General features: G+C 45.8%; 1 protein-coding gene across 1 annotated transcript in view; it reads right to left on the minus strand.

The window, feature by feature from the left end:
• Window positions 1-2,547: 2,547 nt before the first annotated feature.
• Window positions 2,548-20,867, minus strand: part of SAP30BP (SAP30 binding protein) — a 33,377-nt gene continuing 15,057 nt past the window's right edge. Inside the window, exons 4-11 of the mRNA XM_064151028.1 lie at window positions 17,417-17,459; window positions 10,277-10,365; window positions 7,628-7,719; window positions 6,928-6,988; window positions 6,440-6,491; window positions 5,989-6,047; window positions 4,336-4,420; window positions 2,548-3,697 (exon numbers count right to left, since the gene is read on the minus strand). Coding sequence (XP_064007098.1) covers window positions 3,516-3,697; window positions 4,336-4,420; window positions 5,989-6,047; window positions 6,440-6,491; window positions 6,928-6,988; window positions 7,628-7,719; window positions 10,277-10,365; window positions 17,417-17,459 — 663 coding nt within the window. The 3' untranslated portion in view covers window positions 2,548-3,515. The remainder of the gene's footprint in view (window positions 3,698-4,335; window positions 4,421-5,988; window positions 6,048-6,439; window positions 6,492-6,927; window positions 6,989-7,627; window positions 7,720-10,276; window positions 10,366-17,416; window positions 17,460-20,867) is intronic.

Raw genomic sequence — 20,867 nt, forward strand, 5'->3', positions numbered from 1 at the left:
AGCTTGAAACCTGCTCCAGGTGCCTCATGCCCAGCTCTGCTCAGCAGGCCTCAGCAGTTTGCTTTAGAACATTTTATCCTCATTCTTTTATGCAGCATCATCAAGCCCTGATGATGATCGCTTTCTTGTTGCTCCAGAGCTGCTGGACACTGCTGCTCCCTGCCTGCCACAGCAAGGCAAGAGCTAAACAAGCAGTGTTTGAGCTCTGGTTGTAAAGGTTGCAAAGGAATCCAGAGGTTTGGGGTAACTGTGGATACTGCAGAGCAAGAAGGAAGGTGGCATATGAAAAGGAAGGGCTAGAGAGCCAGAACGTGTGGTAAGTATTAAATACTTGCATTTAAACAACCTTCAGTAGCTTCTGCAGGTTAAGAACTCATCCTCAAGAACTTCAGCAGTTGCCCTGTGTCAGATGCTTAACTGGTCAGAGTGGTGAATTCAGTGCAGTCTCACTATCCCATGTTGTGCTGGCTCCCAGTTACAGCTCAAAACAGGACAAAGGGGGTGCACAAGACAGCCTGGTACCTCTGGCACTAAGACGCACACCCCACTGAGGTATTTCCTCTCACCCAGCTTCAGACTTGCTCTCTGCACACAAAGATCCTCACAAGAGTGAATTTCTTTGTTCTAGAAGCCCAGACACTTCCTGTCGCTCTTCACAGGAGCAGATCCTTCTGCTGCTCATAGTTTGTCATCAATCCAGTCTGGAGAGCAACTGCAGCAGCTGGTGCCCACCTTGTTTTACTGCTGTACCTTCATCTGTGTGCTGTTCAGCAGAACAAAGATTTACACCAGGATGGGCTTGCACAAGGCATTCTTGACAGTAGTCACCCTATGGAGCATATCCTTGGCCTCTAAAAGGAACCCAGTGACAACTCTGCTTCTCAAGGCAAGGAAAATCAACACCTTGAACACCTGAGGTGAAATGTGTTGTCCTCTGCAGAGAGGAAACCCAGAAGAGAGGACTGGGAGATGTCATCATCATCTGCAGGATGAGGATGGAGTGAAAGAACCTTTTAGAAGCTTGCAGGAAGCAGATCAGCAGCCCAGTGCAGTGTGATTAAACCAGAGGTGTTTCTCTCTCAACTATTTCCATGCCTTTCAGTATTTTAGTGCTTTAAAAAGAACAATTCTACCATTTCCCTAACTTCCCACACAAGCCTCCTTGGTTCCCTGCTTTCTCCCCCATTCAAAGATGGTTTTTTTTTAAGCTGACTGCCAGGGCAAAGTGTTTAACACATTTCAAAGTTATTTCAGAGCAGGAAATTACCTTTTCTTTCTTCCCTAAGTCTCCGTAGGTGCAAAGTCTGGATCAGAAGAGCCACAAAGTATAAAAAAACCTGAGAAACCAACACTGCATTCCAAGAGACTCCTGGTTTTTGTTGATCTGGAAACTGTCTCTCCTATCACTGCTTATGCACTAGGTAAAAAAACACAAACAGGCTCCAGGTAGAAATTTAACTCAAACCAACAGGAAAGAGAAATGACTGAATCTGAAAACCCCACACTGTAAGGATCATAGGATCGCAGAATGTTAGGGGTTGGAAGGGACCTCCACAGATCGAGTCCAACCCCTGCTAGAGCAGGAACATAATCTAGCTCAGGTCAAACAGGAAGACATCCAGACAGGGCTGGAAAGTTTCCAGAGGAGACTCTGCCACCTCTCTGGGGAGCCTGTTCCAGTGCTCTGGGAGCCTTACAGTAGAGAAGTTCTTCCTCGTGTTGAGGCAGAACTTCCTGTGCTGTAGTTTACATCCATTGCCCCTTGTCCCATCACAGAGCAGAACTGAGAAGAGCCTGTGCTGTTCCTTTTGACCCCCAGCTCTCAGATGTTTATAAACATAGATTAGATCCCCTCTAAGTCTTCTTTTACCCAGACCAAACAGTCCCAGGTCCCTCAGTCTCTCTTTACAGGGCAGTGCTCCAGTCCCTTAATGACCTTCATAGCCCTCCAGTGAACTCTCTCCAGTAGAACCCTGTTCCTCTTGAACTGGGTAGCCCAAAACTGAACACAACACGCCAGATGAGATTTCACCAGAGCTGAGCAGAGGGGGAGGGGGATCCTCTCTCGATTAAAGCCCATTTCAGCAATCCAGCACTGCAAAGAAAAGTCCAGGTGAGCAGCTGTTCCTCTGCACAAATGGAACCATTTGAGTTGTTTATCTCACCTCTCTCAGAACAATGAATCACTTTATGGCTGCTGAGTCCCTCTTTAGGAGGCTCTATTAGGGGAGGCCTATTTAAAACTCCCTAGAAGGTAGTTTTTGCAGAGTTTAAGACGCAGGAAGAGCTTAGAAACAGCATTAAGAACAACTGCATCACCTCTTATTTCCAGTCTCTACAACAGAAGTATCTCCAACAAAATCAGTTTCATGCCCCCCACTCCAGAGTCTGAGATGTTAAAACATCCGTGAGAGCGTCTCTGTGCTACCCTCACTCTCATGGAATTGTTTCCTACTCACCTAAGAGTGTCTGCAACCCAAAGCACAAGAAATGAGCTGATTGTCCCTCCCCAAGATGAGAAGTGCAGACACAATGACGCCAGAGGTCGGTTTGGTTTTGGTTTTTTAAAAGGGGTTTCCATTTTGATAATAAGTTTGTTACTACACAGGTAAGAAGATTTATACAGTAAACTTTTCAACTGAAAATACTTTTTCACAACAGAGGAGCAAGCAGAAACTGTCACCTGTGCATGTCACAGCACCATCTAGTACAAAGATGGGACAATGCCACAATGAAGATCAGACGCTTGGCCTCTGCTTCTTTGCCATCCAACCTCTTTCCTCCATAGCAGAGTTTGCCACACAGGTCTTAGCAAATGAGATTAGAAATCAAAGCTCTGCAGCTGATGGGCTCTGCATAGAAATCTCCATCCTTGCAAGATGCTGCCAAGCCTGTTTCAGCAGTTCTCTCAAGAGGCCAGCTGGTTAACACATGGTCACTAAGCTCTACTCAGACACACATAGGGGTACAGATGTCAGCACTGTAACAAAGAGTCTGCACTTAGAAATGTAGATTGCTTCAAGTCTCTGCTACACATCTGAAGGTAGACATTGACCAATTGTCTCTGCTTTAATTCCCTCAGAACTGAGTTAGTGAGGGAGGCACATCCCACAGCTGCTACCAGCCCTGCAAATCACAAGGCTAATACTGCTATTCCTGCTCTATTTGCCTTGTTTTCCCCCTCCCCCAAACCAGACTTGCAGGTACAGTAAGACCCCACTGCAGCAATTCAATAAGCTAACTTTGAGAAGCTGACTCCAGATCCCACCTCCCTTCAGCACAGCACACACAGAGTGGTTCTTCCCACAGCAAAAAGCAGAGGCATTTTCAGCAGAGGTCCATTCCTGTGGGCACACAGCTGGTGTGCCTGCTCCTGGCCCACTCTTTCCAAAGGGAACTGTGGTCTGTTTCAAAGCGTTGTGTCATCTTTTACCAAAGGTGAAAGCTACCCTTCCCTTCCAAGAACAATGGCTTCCATAACCAGCAAGTCCAAAACTCCAGGCTCAGCACACCAGTCACTGCTTTGCCTTTTTCACAATGGTGCCAACAGCTGATATGACAGTGGTTTTGGAGCCACTTGCACTGGTGGTCACCGTGACAACGCCCGGCAGCGTTGCAGTGGTGGTGAGGATGGTGGGCTGAGCTATCGTTGTTACAGGGATGGCAGAGTCCCACTTGCTCTTCCTCTTCTGGGCATCTGTGGATTCGATCAGGTCAAGCAAACAAGGGTTAGCATTATGTTAAAGGCCACCAATCCCTTTGTAACACCCTGTCTTGTCAACTCTTAATATGCCACTGCTCGACTAGAGAGCTTCCCCTCGCAGTAATTTTGGCACACACTGGCAGCAACTGCTGAGGAGAAGACAACTTAGTGCCTCTAGAGCCAAAGTAAAACTCTGCACCTGAACTCCAGCCAAATAGGAGACAGGTTCACTCCTTGCCCCAGAGCATATTTCAACAGAGAACACTCATCTCAGTTGCTCAGGTACAGGCACAGGACACTCAGCCTGCAGTGCTTTCTCTCCCTTCCTCTCACTCAAAAACACAGCAGAACATTTTTCAGTCTTTCCAAATCTCTTGAGACCAATCAGTCCTAAGTATACTTTTACAACCACAAACATCAGCAGGTTTCTTGACCTGCTAATAAACTTCTTCACTATCCAACCTCTCTCCTAAGCTTTCATTGCAGAAGGACAGCCATGAGATAGAGGGACTGGAGCTAATCCATCAGCTCCTGGAAGGAACACAATCAAATAAGGAGCCTTCAGAGTTTCCATGAAGCCCTAATCCCAGCCTGTCTGCAGCTCAAGAGGCACAATCACAACTGTTCCTTACCTCCTACTGTGGTACTGGATGTTGTGGTGGTTGTAGAAGAGGCACTTGTTGTTGTGCCCTTTTTAGTGCCAGTCACAAATTCGATCTGGGAAGGGGGAGACACATAGGAGAGAGGGGAAGAGATAAAAATGAAATGTAAATGCACAAACTCTTTTCCCAGCCCACTTCACATGCTTCTGTGAACAGTCTTAGTGCCATGTCAGGCATTGGCCTCTCAAGCTGAATGTGATACAGGAAGAAAGATGCAAACCTGAGGGCGAAAGCATACTGAAGTAATGGTTTCCTAAGTCAGATGCAACAGAAGTCTGCTTGTAACTGATACCAGCAAATGGATTTGATACAGCTCAGAAAGGACAGATCCTGACCCTTAAAGAATGCATTTCTACAGTCAAAAGTGCCTGTTCTTATTCCTTTAAGAAACCTGCAGGACAAGCCCCTACCTGCATAATTTTCTGCCAACTGCATGGTGGCAGAAAACCTAGCAACAAGGGCTACAACAGCACACAGCCTCCTGTTTTCAAACTGCAGATCTGGGCAAGGACACCATCAGATGCCTTTGTTACCGTGCAAAACTCAAAACAAGCAGCAAGACACAGCATGTGCTGCAAGAAAAAAACACCTCCACACACTGAACAAGGAACCTCCTGCAAGGTTAGATGCAATCTCTAACATTAAATGGTTTTCTGGGCTTTGCAAATGAGGCTGGAACACTTCTGCTATGAAGACAGGCGGAGGGAGCTGGGGTTGCTCAGCCTAGAGAAGAGAGGGCTCTGGGGGGACCTCAAAACTGCCTTCCAGTACCTGAAAGGATCCTTCAGGAAGGCTGCAGAGAGACTTTTCATGAGGGTGTCTAGAAGTAGGGCAATAGGGAATGGTTTTAAGCTGAGGGAGAGCAAGGTTAGACTGGATGTTAGGCAAAGTTCTTCGGTGGGAGGGCGGTGAGACTCTGGAACAGGCTGCCCAAGGAGTGTTCAAGGCCAGGCTGGAGGAGGCCTTGAGTAGCCAAGTCTAGCTGAGAGGTGTCCCTGCAGGGAGGTTGAAGATTATCTCTAAGGCTCATTCCAGCCTAAGCCATTCTGTGATTCTGATGCCAGCCACTAGCAACGGAAAAGCCTCTCTCAGAGCCTGTCTGTGCTCTTTTTGGGGGGTACAGAAGAATGCATATTTTGCAACAAGCCCAATTAAAGTTGTAACAGGCTCAACATTGCTGGAACCTACATACAAGAAGGCAACATCCAGGAGAAGAGAATGCAGACAGTCTCACAATGAGGTATGAGGAGGAAATGAAGCTATAACTAGGCTATGTCACCAGGTGAAACGTCATAGATAAGAAAAAAAATGTTCTTTGTGTTATCTTCCCTGTATCTGGCTTACTGAATGCCAGTTTAAGAGCTCTGCTTCAAATATGCTGACAAAACAGAAGGAAATTCAGTGAAATAAACAACCTAGGGAAAGGGGCCTTAAAGGAAGGGCAGACAACTTGATCTGTTCAGCTTGGGAAAAGGCATGCAAGAAGAAAGGCCAGAATCAGGGAATACCAAGCAGTATCAGCACAGAGCACATAAAGACTGAACAATTAAAATGAAACTCAGCAGGGCAGCAAACAACCCTCCTGTATCTGTATCTCCATCTCTTTTGGTTCTGAATAGCTACCTTCGTGCGTTCCTTCTTGGCCTTCTCCAGCTTGTCCATTTCAATCTTCTGGGCTTTAGCTGAGAGAAAACAGAAGTTACAAGAAGCTCTAGGAACAGCACAAATCCATATTTTTATCTCATTCATTTCCCATCATCAGTAATCAAAAACTTCAAGTTGTGTATAGAAGATTCATCTGCCATGAAACTGGCTGCTGCTTTTGGATCAAAGCATTACTGCACAGCATTGATGCCTTAAGAGATTAAACCCTTGAAGACCCAAGGCTTTTCAGGCTGATGGAGCATCAGCAACATTCAGGCACATCCAACCAGAATGAAGTACTGAAAGAGCAGCATGTGATGACTCCTCATTTATAAAGGAAGTGAAAACTCCAGGGCAGTTAATTAACTACAAAACACAAAGAACTAAGGACAAAAAAAGACACAACCCAGAAAAGGCTTCCTGGAATTACCTAGTGCTTCATAATATGAATCCTCTGACCAGCCATGAGGATCAAACATGTCCTGAAGGGGAAAAAAAAAAGATGTCATATCAGGGTTACTTCCACAAACCCAGTTAAAAAATGTTTTATGTATTTTATTCATCAGTGATTTCTTCTGGCATCCCAAAGTGCCACAATGACTGTGAATGAAGGAGCAACTTTGAAGCCAAAAGGATGCTCAGTTAAGATGTATTTTTCTGCTGTTCAGCTTCTGCCCCTGCCAAAGAGTTTCTTATTTACCTGGAGTACAGCAGCTTTTGTTCAGAGTCATTATAGCAAAGCTGGAGGCAGGGAGGCTCAGTACCACATAAAAACATTTACTTCAATGCAGAGAAACAGATTAAAGTTCCTTTAAAGGGCCTCTAAACAAGCAAGCTTGAGGAAGCCTGAGGTAAGACCTCACACACCTGTATTATCTTTTACCCAGTCCCCTACCAGCCAGAAGTAGAGCACCTCACCTTTGGATAATTTGTGCCAAGTTCATCAATGGAACAAAACTGGATCAGCTTTTCATAAATGCTGCAAAGGAAAGACAAGAGTTCAGAACAGAGCCAGGGAGTGGGAAGGCAAATGGAAGCATTTCAGATTTTCAGTACAGAGGCTGTCACCACCTCATGCTACAAGAGCAAAATCGGAACTTGGGAAACTCAACTTGCTATGATGCATGTCACAATGTCACCACATCATCTCCTGCCTCTTCCAAATCACAGCATCAACCAGGTTGGAAGAGACCTCCAAGATCATCCAATCCAATCTAGCACCCAGCCCTATCCAGTCAACTAGACCATGGCACTAAGTGACTCATCCAGTCTTTTCTTCAACATCTCCAGGGATGGCAACTCCACCACCTCCCTGAGCAGCCCATTCCAATGCCAATCACTCTCTCTGGGAAGAACTTCCTCCTAACATCCAGCCTAGATCTCCCCTGGCACAACTTGATACTGTGTCCTCTTGTTCTGCTGCTGCTCACCTGGCAGAAGAGACCAACCTCAGCTGCTGCCTCACAGAGCACAAAGAAGATCTTTACTGTTTCATCTACAAATGACATCTTTTTGTGAACAGTAGCACCTTTTGCTCAGGATTCTGTTTCTGCTACAATTCCAAAGAAGAAAATTCTCTGAATTTGCTTTGGTGACACAGATCAAGACAGTGACTCACCTGGGGTTGCGGAACTCCTTTTTCCTCTGAATGATGTAGTTCATATCCATGCCCTCTTTAATTTTCCTCTCATACAGCTTCTGGATTTTATCCTAAGGGAGAGGGATTTACAGGGTGAGCCAGTAGGAAAAAAAGGAGCACAACAGCTGACTAGCCAAAGTGGCATGTGGAAACAAGCCAACTGAACCACTGACCTTGCTCAGAGCAAGGATTCCACCTCTCCCAGTGACTTCCTTGCATAGAGCAAGGATTCCACCAAGCCAGGCAGGCTGATTAGAACAGACATTTCTTCCTTTAAGACCTGAAAGTATCTTCATGATCTGCCTGGATGGGAACTGATCACTTTCTGAAGGTTTCAGTGATTAAAGGTTTACATTTGAGGCTGTAGTGTACACTCCAGCTTCCTAGTCTGTTCACAGAGTACCAGGCTGGAGAGGACCCCAAGGATCATCTAGTCCCATGTTTCAGGTTAAGCATATAGCTTAAATGAGATAGCCCAGCATCTTGTCAAGCTGGGCCATGAAACTGTCTCATGTAGCTCTGCAGAGCCATGACTACAGAAGCCAGCTCTGAGAGGGGCAGGTGAACTCCACAAAGATTCTTTCCTAACTCAGGGACCATCACACACATGTTCCACCTGAAAAAAAAGCTCCTGAGCAACACTGCACAGAAGACAAGGCTCATGGCTACACCTGGGTAACAAACAGTTGAGTAGAACAACGTCCTGCTAGAGAACTAAACCCAAGGTGATCCCAGTGGTGGTATCTACTGGCAGCCAAAAACACTCTTAGGAGCAATGCACTCACAACTCCCTGCCTGGGTGCAGTGCTCAGTTTGACAGAAACAGCTTTTCTGCAGATCAGCTTCTCACAGTTGCAGCGGCTGTTGTGTTACTGAAGCCACAAGCCCCTGCAAAAGGCAACTGAACTGCCTGAGTTTGGAAATGTCAAGCAGTCCACTCTCTAAAAATAAAGATGATTCTTTCTCATCCTCAGCAAGGCAGTGAAAGACCTTAAAAGTATTTTTTACTTTGCTGCTGCTGAACGGATAGCAAAAGCAGAAACTTTCAGGTGGAACAGAAAACTTGAGTGATATTACCAGGAGAAGAGTCTCAGCAATCTCCTGTATCTTTTCTTTTTAGCACAAATTTGTCATGTGCAAGAGGCCTATAAAGGATGAGCAGAGGCCTTCAGTCTTGCAGGATGGGAGAGCTGAGTCAATCCTCTTTTGCTGTTTCTGGGTAAGTCATTTCGTGCCTCCCTCTGTCTGAGCAGTCAAACACAGAACACTGACTATTGTCTAAGGGCTTGCTCATGCCTGCATAGAAGAGGACCATTAAGAGCTGATATAAAACTTCTATTCTATCAATCTTAAAAAAAAGCAAAGCAACTTTCTAAGTTTTCATCAGGTCTTAATGAAATTAGCAAGAAGAAATTACATAATCTCCACTCTTGGTGCACACATCATGAGGTTTGAAGGAAGAACTGCAAAAAGGTGAATTTGGGGAGTAGAAATGATTGAATTGGTATTTCCTTCCACCCCCTCCACCACTGTGGAAGGAGTAATACAGTTCATAAAGTCCACAGATAGGGAAATACTCCCTTTGGCAGAGTTCAAGAGGCAGTTTATTAGAGGAAGACTGAGAAAAGGGAAGAGCAAATCCACAGAGAAAAGCCTTAAGCCTTTTGCCTCTTTAAAGAACAATCCTAACTCCTCAAAGTGCTCCAAGGTGTGGTTTGACCTGCTACAGGGGACATGTTCTCCTTTGATTTAACACAGTAAAGTGCTGTCAAAGGAGAAGAAATTCTGCTTTATTCTGTCTGCTGAAGCTCTGTGCATTCCTCAGATCTAACGCACCCTCACTCATTGATGTCAGAACAGCAAAATCCTCCTGCACTGCAAGGAGGAATGGGTGTGCCTAGGTACACTCTGATGAGAAGAAAGGCTGATCTGGACTGTGAGTCACTCTGAATCACCATTGCATCTTACTTTACAGGGCCCTCCAGAAGTGATTCTTCACTTGTATTTCTCCCAGGCAGATCACTGCAGCTAAAACTCAACTGGGTGGTAGGAATCAGCGGCCCCTGCTCCTCATCGAGAGAAACAGAAGAGCAGAAGGTTATTGCAAAGCTGCTTACTGCAATTACTTGGGTGTGCACCAGAGAAAACATGCATTTGTTTTCTTTTGCTGCTTCTAAGTTACTAGTTTTCCCTCTAAGTGTTTATCATCTGCAGATACGTAGGTGGAAAAGGAATCCAGTCAATGCTGCCTCAACCATTCCAGTCAGGGGATTCTTGGGCCCATGTAGAGAAACAATCCTGTTCTTTCCTAGGGAGCTGAATTTGCTGAGGTAAGAGGATAGCAGCCTGCACAGTAAACATTGCTTCTGTGGCAGTGGTGGCATCAAGAATCACCTAAAAGCATGAAGTGACCCACAGAGCCAGGAAAACAGCTTTAAACTGCTCTGAGATTCCTGAACTAGAATTGCAGTGAAGGCTCGAGTGTTAGCACAGCATGTTCACAAAGTCAGCGTGGCAAAACTCCAGCTTTAATGCTGGATTTCTGATTTGTGTTCCCAAATATGCCCCCCACACACACACCAATGAACTGCAAGCCTTTATTTTAAAAAAGAATGGACTTATACCAACCTGCAAATGGTTAGAACATCTGCCAGGAGGCTCAGGAGGGATTTTGATCTCATCTGGAGACATGTTTCGCACTCTCTCTGAAAAAGAAGCTATAGAGAGCAAACTGGGCATGAGTCCTGGCAGCACTGAAGGGAATTCAAGCCATGCAAGTCATTAAACTTGTTTTGTGCCCTTGCTAGTGCTACTTTATCATTGAGGACCAATGGCTGAAGGTAACAGGGGTTTGCTGTCAACTGATAACTGTTGTATTTTCAAAGTGCTGAGCAAGGAATAAATAACCTCAAGGTTAGAACACTGCAAGGTGGGGGGATGTAAGGGTTGCTTAATTCATATCTACCTCATACCATGTCTCTGTGTCACACTCATGCTTAAAGCTTTATTTTCAGGGGTCTCTTTGCCACAGAACTGAAGCTTGAGAAGCTTAGGCTACTTCCCACTCCAGCTGCAACTGCTGATAAGGTCCTCAAAGTCAAAGGATCTCTACAGGAACAAAGGTTGGTTTGTGGAATATATCTCACTGTGCACCATGTACTGAGCCCTCCATCACTCCAGGTCTTCTATGTGCACTTTAAAGTCTTGCTCTGAGCTGCTCAGATAACCTGGAGTATCTGACAAAACTTGTGCTAGAACTCTCAGAGAGAGAATCAGACTCTGTATCAGTCTTGAGGAGGATCAGGGATCAATCTCAAGCAGTGTGGCTCATTGTCATTTTGGGAAGATAATCACATTGTCTCCTGTTTATTTCAAGCCCTACCTCCTGGAATCGAAATGTCTGAAGATGGGAACAACCCTCTCCAAGGCTGTCAGGGGTTAACCACAAGAAATTCCATTTCATCCTGAAGGTAAGGTTTCTTTAACAGGCACTTTGATCTTTGCTTAGCATCAGACTCTTGCTAGAAAGAACAACTCGTTCTGCAGGATCAGAACAGCGCAGCAGAAACTTCTAAGAGCTGTTTGTGTTGCTACTCTGATACTACTATCAGAGTACCTGACTGCCCTGTAAAGATTAGTTTACAGAGTGATCAGCAAAAGACACAGCCATGATTCTCCCTGCTGCTTGCTTCTCTCCCACTATTATGGGAAACCCAGGCAGTTTTCTAGCCAAGTCTTAGAGCTGAGATTTGTGCAACATTTCAGCAGCTGGGATTGTTCTCAACCATAATTTGTACAGGGACCACATCCCAGAGTCGTAGCCTGTAGAGGATAAAAAGAGACCTGACACGAGCACAGAAGTCACTCACATTTGCAGCTCCTCCATGACACAGTCCTCAGCCAAAGCTGTCTGGACTGCAATTCCAGCACACTCACCTTCGGCTCTTTGACTAAAGCCCAGCAGGGCCCAAAAAGCAGACAGGGGTGTTGGAACACAGGATGCTCTCCTGCCTTCCAGCACAGAGCCTGGGACAGCTGAGGTTACAGATAACCACTGCTGCACACATTCACTGCTGCCACAGTTTCCATTTCCTCTGCAAAAACGTCAAGCATCCTTTAGAGATGCAAAGCTGGCAGGCGACCACTCACTCCACTTGATCGAGATGCTGCCGAGGGTTAAATTCTCCAGCAGCTGCTAGCAATGAACAAAAAGTGTCCTTTGGCATTTACTAGGAGGGTGCCTCTATGGAAGAGGGAAAGTTTGCCAGGACCTCTACAGAAAGGCAGGCAAACAGTAGCTCCCTGACAACAAGGCAGACATTTGTTACAGGTTTACAGCTGCTGATGGGGCAGGGAAGCCTCTGGTTCAATCAAGAGATTCAGGAAGCCAGAGAGACAGCAGCACATGGGCAGAAGCCTTCATAACAGACAGCACACCAGGCTCTCCAAAAAGGTGAAAGCTGCTTAACAGCTTAAAAGATTCACAGCATCAGCAGAAATATCAGAAAAAAGGCCACTCAATCCAGGCTCTATAAGGTAAAGAAAGGACCTAAAGTAAAGTAAACCAAGCCTAGCTCCAAGTGCAGACAACCCACAGGCTCCTTAATCTTTGCATATGAACCAGAGAGACACAAAGAAGCAAAGCATTTATTGTGCAGGGAGTTGTGGGCTCATGCAACTCAGGAACTATGGGCAAGAACTCTTGTCTAGCATCAATGAAGTCACAAAGTCATAACAATACGTTGAGCAATCAATTCAAAGCTCCTCTGCAACAGAAATAACACCACAGGAGGAACAAGAGCACCCAATGAGACAATCTCTTTTGACCCATGACTCTCCAGGTTTTGATGCTTTCTGCTCTTCAGTTTGAACCATGTGAGAACAACCATCTATCAGCATTATACTGAAGTGGGAAGGCTTCTTACAATGCCTTCCAAGATACTGGAACTAAGACATCTTTGTCTGCTGTGACCCCACCATGGCTGCATGCAGCTGAAGACTGAGTCAGCAGCGAGGGTATGTACACCCCTGTCCCACCTCAGGCTGGGCACAGACAAGCATTCAGCATTACTCAGTTATTTCATCACTTCAAAGGCAGACCAAGATGCCACATCATTAGCAAGAAAAGGATTACTTTAACCCCTTTGGGCTTATTTCACAATGAGGAAATGCAAATTATCCATGCCCTTGAGCAGGAATGAATGATTCCACAACATCTTCCCATCAGGGCTCAGTCTAGAGAAAGGAGCAACTAAGACGATCATTCAAGGTAATCCTGGAACTTGCAGCCAAGAAGGCCAACAGCATCCTGTATCAGATATGGCACAGCCAGTGTGACCAGGGCAGTGATCATGCCCCTGTACTGGGCACTGGTGAGGCCACAGCTTGAATACTGTGTTCAGTTTTGGGGCCCTCACCACAAGAACATTGAGGTGATGGAATGTGTCCAGAAAAAGACAACAAATCAGATGAGGGGTCTAGAGAACAGGTCTTGTAAGTGGTGGCTGAAGTTACTCAGCCTGGAGAAAATAAGGATGAAGGGAGACCTTCTTGCCCTGAAAGGCTGGAACAAGGTTGGGGTTGGTCTCACCAAGATAAGAACTTCTAGATGTGCCAGGGGAGGTTTAGGTTGGGTATCAGGAAAAATGTCTTCACTGAGAGTGGTTAGGCCCTGGAACAGGGTGCCCAGGGAAGTGGTGGAGTCTCCAGCCCTGGAAGTGTTCAAAAAAGGTGTAGAAGTGGTGCTGAGGGACATGGGTTAGTGGTGACCTGGCAGTGCTAACGTTTGGATTTGAGGATTTGGGAAGTCTTTTCCAACCTCAGTGATTCCATGGTTCTGAGCTCCTGTATAGAAGATTTTGTGTTTTCCATGTCCTTAGCACAGCTCTCTGCTGCCTATACAGTGCAGATGGAGAAGGTGTGTCCTCACAGGATACATCTAGCTGCTTTCTGTGTCCTGTTATTGCTGCCAGATCAAAGTTTTACTTTGACATGAGTCACAGGCAGTGACAGTGGCTGCGGTCTCTAATTGGGCCTGTGATTTGCTGGCTCACAGCCTAGAGGATCTCCATGTGGGGACCTCAGGAAGCTGGCTGTTGGCACAATTAATCACTACAGGCACACCCTGTAGTGTAGAGCCCAGCTCCAGTAAATATCTTTCCCTTGAATTCAAGTTCAGGTAAAGATTTAAGACCACAAAGAAGATCCTGATTCCTATGACGGTTCAAGATGGTTGAAGCCAGGTCTGCAAATCAAAGCATCCCGCTGCTGAAGGACACAGCTACTGGTGTTTAGTTCACACATTCTCCTTCTACAAGCTGACCTAAGTTAGATTTCATCAGCAACAGGTACTTTAGCTCGTTGTGCAGCCAGCACATGCACTGAGCCAAGGCAGAGATGTTTAGCTTCTCCCAGGCCCAGCATAAGAGGCCAAAGCAGAGTCAGCTGCCAGAGCGTACTTAGCATCTCAGCAGTCACTGGAGATGTGCTTGCCAGATCTTGGTGAAGCAGATAATAATATGGGAAATACCACATTTAATCTGCTTCAGTTTCAGCCAGATGGGTTGAGTGGTACATCCAACAGCACAAAGTTATACTGCAGAGCAGGAAAGGAAGGGCCACAGTGCACACTGTGCACTCAGTTCCTTCCAGAAAGAAACAATTGCTGACAGTCCAAAGGTTATGCTGGAGACAGAGAGGAGTTTTTTTTCCCTGCAGATGGGTCAGCATGTTCTCCTGGTGCAAAGAAAACCAAAAGAACAGAGAGTGTATGAAGAGAGCTGTCTCTGCCTGGACCAACTGGGGTGTGGATCATCTAAGGTCTTGTAAAGCAGTTGGCTCAGCACTGCTTCCCAGGTAGGATGAGGAAGTCCTGTTCCTTTCAAGGGTAACTTCTGAGGTGTGTTTTAAGGGAGCAGAGGCAGCACCAGGTGCCAGTTTGTCTATAAAGGTCACACTACACAAAAAAACACTGGAAAGGGCAATCAGAGGGACACAGCTTTCCCCTGGAGACACACAAACCGGTGGTGCCTGGTCTCCAAACCTGCATTCTTTGGCACTCTAATCAAAGTCTGCTTGGCATAAACCAGGGTGTGTGGGTTTCTGATTTCCTGGCACCAGAACAGCCAAATCAGAGGCAAGAACTGGAGGCAACAACATGCCAGTGAGTCACCCATCCATGGATGGACACTAGTTCCCTTTCTGCTCTGTGGGCTGAGAAATGCAGAAAGAGACCTGCAACTCAGCCATAATTTCTGCTCTTATGAACACTGACTTTGTGCTCAGATATCCTAGGGGCTAGAAGAGAACATTTCCTACGATCCAAAAGGTAAACAACCATACTGTAAACAGCTTCAGGGGAAGGAAAGAAAAAGGCAACTCAAATGTATTATCTTGCAAGGCTGCAGTAAACAGCAAATGCTGTCAGCACCATGGTACCAAAAAAAAACAAAACCAAAAGGATGTAGAAATCTATCAAAAATGTTTCAGGTATATCTCTTACTCCACCACAGGGCAGTAACTGCTGAAAGCCCCACTCCTACTCTTTCAGACTTTATGTGATCAGTACTTCAGTCTAAGTAAGGACAATCAAGCCCTTCCCAAGCTCACCCCTGCTGGTTTTTCTGTGCCAGCTCCAGTGCTCATCCAGCATGCACTAAGCAACTCAAGGAATGGATCCAGCTGGAAGCCTCACGGCGGGGGGAAAAAAAGTGAAGGTGGATCTCAGCTGGCTCCACCTCCCAGACCAGCTCAGGGCATGCAAACAGGGGAGGTAAAACAGAATTGTTACTTTTGGCAGGAGCTTACATTTGTGCTCTGCTAAAGGAGCTCCACAACCATGGACTTTGATAAAGGTGACACTGAACAACGTAAGGTTATCTTCTGAGAAGAGCAGGTCCACAAACTTTAATGCCAAAAGAAGTCGTGGAAAACTAAGGAAGACTTCTGCTTCCACATTGGACAACACTTTGGATGTGCAGATGGGAGAAGTTACTTGCTCTGTGTCAGAAAACCCTGCAACTCTTCCCATTTAAGAGTTCCACCTCTAAAAGCTCAAGTTGCCAGGAAGAAAATGATTCTCACCTTGCACCAACCATAAGGTGTTTTGCAACAGTTCCTTTTCAGCCAGGTAAGACATGCAAAAGACCTACAGAACCCAGCATGGCCAATATGCTGACCTCCAATAACCTCATTCTGCTGCTCTGTTGGGAAAGGCTAGTAAAAGTGACCCTGGACTTTCCAAATGGTGCAATGAGTAAGTGAGATGTCATAAAACCCAAGGAAGTTTCAGTAACCAATGAGACCCTAGGCTAGGTCAATTTAGCAGCTATAAATCACTCCAAGGATCACATTTAAGTGGGGATATTTTAGGTAAGTTCCTGAAGCCACAGAACAAAAGCATCTGTCATCATTCCAAATTAGACTGCCTGGACAGGGCTACTGTTTTATGGGTTTTAATATTGCTTTATTATTATTAATTAACATTTTATTGTAATTATTGAATGATTTAAAATATTGTTGGGTTTTTTAAGTTCATCTAAAAAACATCAGTGTTGCCCTTTATATAGACATGCTTTGTAGATTTTATATATATATATACAAAATAAGCATTTAAATATATTTTAAGAGAGAATATAGTTAGAGAATCATAGAATGGTTTAGGTTGGAAGGGACCTCAAAGCTTATCCAGTTCCAACCCCTCGCCATAGGCAGGTGTACAGGGTTAACCCTGCAGGGTTAACCTTGAACCTGACCCTAGGTGATCTTAACCCCTCCCCAGGAGTGGGTCTGAACACCAACAGTTGATTCATGGTTAGTCCACTCCCCCTTCCTGTCTAAAAGTCCATAAAAACAGGGGGGGGACTTCCTGTTCTCTCTCTGTGCTCCCTGCTTACCAGCATCACCATCCTGCTCCTGGTTCTCTTTGTTTTATTACGAGGCCATCACCCACGAGGCAGACAAACCCATTACCATCAAAATCTGGCTGCAGTTACACATTTTGTATTTGGTTTCCCTTCCCTATACCTTTGTAACTTCCCCACCTCAGATACCTTTTTAATTTATTGTTAAACTTTTCTTCTTTTTAAGTCCCAAATCAGAGTGAGATTATTTATTTGGGTGTGCTTACCTTTTCCTCTCTCTACAGCTAATTCCTTTCTTTTGGGAAAGAAGGGGGAAGAGGGAAGGGCACTCTATAAAATTGTTATTGGTTCTATCAAATACATTTGAGTCTCTGGGAATTTAAATTAGAACCGAGACAGCAGGGACACCTCCCACTAGAACAGGTCACTCAAGGCCTCACCCAGCTTGGCCCTGAACACCTCCAGGGAGGGAGCATCCACAGCCTCCCTGGGCAATCTGTGCCAGTGTCTCACCACCTTCACTGCAAAGAACCCTTTCCTAACATCTAGTTTGAGTCTCCTCTCTGCCAGTTTAAACCCATTATCCCTTGTCCTGTCATTTATCAACAGTCCTTCCCCAACCTTCCTGTAGGCCCTCTTCAGATACTGGAAGGCCTCTGTAAGGTCTCCTCAAAGCCTTCTCTCCTCCAGGCTGAAGAGCCCCAACTCTTGTTCCATGTTTTTCATACCTTTCTCCCAAAAGAAGATTTCATGGGAAATATTCCATTGAGAGAAAACACTGCAGGTAATAATTCCAACTACAGCACTGTCAGGACAGAGTGAAGATGTTTTATACCAAGGAGGAGCCCAGAAGCTCTGTTTTGAAAGAAAAATAAATATGTGAACAAATACTTCTGAACAAACTTACCAACTAGTTCCTGAGGATCTCTCTTCTCCAACTCTGAGAACTCCTGAGAGAAGAATGAAGAAAGACATTTTAGATAAAGTATATTTCCTATCTAAAAGCTGTATTGTACAGTTCAGAAATTGACACATTACTTCTGAGACAAAAGAAAAAAAATTAAGAGCAGAATGCAAGTTATTAAATAACTGGGCAATGTTTGTACCATGGGAAGTCAAAGCCTAACAGGATGCTCTGTTTCCTCTCAAAACTAGAGTCTAAATTTAATGAAAGAATTTGGGTTTTGTTTCTATGAGTCCTGGAAACTTCTTTTGGATTCCACAGAAATGTCTGCACTTGAAGCCTTTCCTCAAAACAGCAGACCATCAATTCTTCATTTTTGGTGACTGGCCCTTGGCACTGGCCAAGAGTCAATGTTTTAGAGCACAGCTAGCTAAACACGAGCTGGAGCCAGCCCACAGAAAACTATTCCAGCCCTGGGAATGCCAGCACAGGCTTGTGCAACTCACAGTGCTCTCAGCAGGGTCAGCAGGATGCACTCCCCAGAGCAACACAAAACCAGCTGAAATGCTCCCAGGGCCAGCAGTAGAGCACAGCAACTTCAGAGCAGAGCCTGATCAGTCTTTCCACAGACACTCACAGCTCTGCAGGGTTCCAGGCTGCAGAGGTTTGCCAGTTGTGCCTGCAGCCAGAACTCCCTTCTGTAACAGTGCCATCCAGGCCTTCGGCTGGTAAACCCTCTCTGAACTAAAATGCCAGGTGGTGGTGATGCAGATGCTGCATTCCCATTTTGGAAGAACCTTCCCACTGTCGACTCTCCCTTGGCTGCTGCTTTCCAGGAGTGATGTAGCCAATCTGTTCCAGTAGAAACTCAAGGGCAACCTCCACTGGCTTGTAATGCTCAGTTTGGACATCGCAACACAACTCATCCCTCCTTAGTTACATAATCTGTTGCAGAGGCGCAGCAGATGTTGGCACCAAAAGCTGCTGAGCTGGAGCTGTTATGAAGGGTAAGACACTCAAAATATGCCTTCACCTTCTTGAGACCAACATTGAAATATTTTGGTGCTGCTGAGAGACCCCAGGAGAGTCACAAATGATATCCAAGTTCAGCACAAAAAGTTTCTGAAACAAGATCGGCTGTATCCCAACACTGCCCTCTCCCCACTGCCTCTCCCCCCTCCCAAAGACCTTTTGTGACTCGCTGGACTGTGTGTCCAAAATTGCTCAGTGCCTCCAAACACTGCAGCTATTCATTCAACCTGACACAGAGAGAAAGCTGCCTCTGCTGCTTAGTAACCACTCTCTGACCCCCCTTCTCTACTCCGCTTCCAAGCAGGTGAGAGATGCATAAGGTAAGGAGAAAGCATCAAGGTCACCAAGCCAGATCTGTGCCAAACTCACTGTGAGAAACCACCAACATCCAGAGAAGCCAAAGCCCCCTGGAAGCAGATAAACAACTTCTTTGTGTGGCACCAACTGCCACAGGGCACTTTTTATAGGCATTCATGGGGAAAAAAAATGGGGGGGGGGGGGGAGAGGGAAAGAGCACTATTTCTCCAGAAGCACACTTGGAGCACAAAACCACAAGGCTAAAGCTATTAAAAAAAAGAGGAGAAAAAAAAAGCAGCACATGAAGGAACAGACATCTCCTCACTGGCCAGCTGGCCAGGCCCCAGAGCCTTTGTGAGATGGGCTGCAGCGTAACAGCTCCAACTCCTCCAATCCAATGCACTTGCAGCACATCAACACCTCTTCTGCTGGGGTCTGCAGAAAGAACAGCACAAGCAGAAAAGAAATGAAAACAGAAGCCTGACAACTCAAAGCAGGAAGCTCATTGTAGCCAGGTGGCCTCTTCTCCCAGGTAACCAGCAATAGAACAAGGGGACACAGTCTCAAGTTGTGCCATGGTAGGTATAGGCTGGATGTTAGGAAGAAGTTCTTCACAGAGAGAGTGATTGGCATTGGAATGGGCTGCCCAGGGAGGTGGTGGAGGCACCGTCCCTGGGGGTCTTCAAGAAAAGACTGGATGAGGCACTTAGTGCCATGGTCTAATTGATTGGCTAGGGCTGGGTGCTAGGTTGGACTGGATGATCTTGGAGGTCTCTTCCAACCTGGTTGATTTTATGAAAATTCTATGACTATGAAAAAATTCTGTGCCAAAGAAGGAGCTCTCTTTGGTGAGAGCACTGGATGGGAATCCAGGGAATCCAGGCTGTGTTCTCCACAAACCTATGTGGACACAGCATTAATGTGGTGAGCCTCAACCACATCAACACAGCAATACCATGGTGAGCCTCTGTTTGTCATCAAGCAAGTGGGGGCAGCTCTGCAGTAGCTAACAGGGCGCGAGGACAAATTCAGACTAGCATGCAAGTGCTGCATGGGGCTGGAGTTCATGGAACTCCAGATAGAAGGTCTTATGTCCAGGCAATAACCCAGTAGGCAGTAAATGTGTGCATACAGAAGGCTGCTGTCTTCTCTTCACAGGCAGAACTTATGGAGATCCACAGAATGGTTTGAATTGGAAGGAACCTTGAAGATCATCTAGTTCCAAAACTCCTGCCATTGGCACAGACATCTCTCCCTATACCATGTTGCTCAAGGTCTCAATCCAAGCTGGCCTTGAACACCTCCAGGGAGGGGAACATCCACAACTTCCCCGGGCAATCTGTTCCAGTGTCTCATCACCCTCACTGTAAAGAATTTATTTCTAATATCTATTCTAAATCTTCCCTCCTCAAGCTTCAATTAATTCACTTCAATTAATTTTAGTCCAGAAAAGAGAAGACTTAGAAGGGATTTGATGAATGTTTGCAAGTATCTGAAGTCTGCCAGGAGCTGGGGGGACAGGGTCTGCTCACTGCTCCCTGGGGTAGGACAAGGAGCAATGGATGTAAATTGCAGTAAAAAAGGTTTTGTCTCAACACAAGGGGGAACTTCTTTACTGTAAGGGTCACAGAGCACTGGAATAGGCTTCCCAGAGAGGTTGTGGAGTCTCCTTCTCTGGAGACTTTCAAGGCCTGTCTGGATATGTTCCTCTGCGATCTGTGTTAGTATTGTCCTGCTCTGGCAGGGGGGTTGGACTTGATGATCTCCTTGGGTCCCTTCCAACCCCTAATATCCTGTGATCCCTCTTGTCCTAACCAGCCCTTGTAAAAAAGTCCCTTCCCCAGCTTTCTTGTCAGCCCCTTTCAGGTACTGGGAGGCTGCTATAAGGTCTCCCTGCAGCTCTCTTGCCTTGGTTTGAGACAGTGTTTGCTGAAGTGCTTTTGTTGTAGCCTTGACTAAATTACATCCTGCACTCTTCTCTTTGGAAAGTTTTGTTTTAAGTGGACTGAGATGGAAGAGGAAGAAACTGCCTATGTCCCTGAGCACCTCTGGATCCTTCCTCTTACCCAGCACTGCATTTATTACTTCAATATCCCTCCCATCTTCTTCCATCCACTTGTCCTCT

The sequence above is a fragment of the Pogoniulus pusillus genome, chromosome 11, assembly GCF_015220805.1.
Source record: "Pogoniulus pusillus isolate bPogPus1 chromosome 11, bPogPus1.pri, whole genome shotgun sequence".
NCBI lineage: Eukaryota > Metazoa > Chordata > Aves > Piciformes > Lybiidae > Pogoniulus > Pogoniulus pusillus.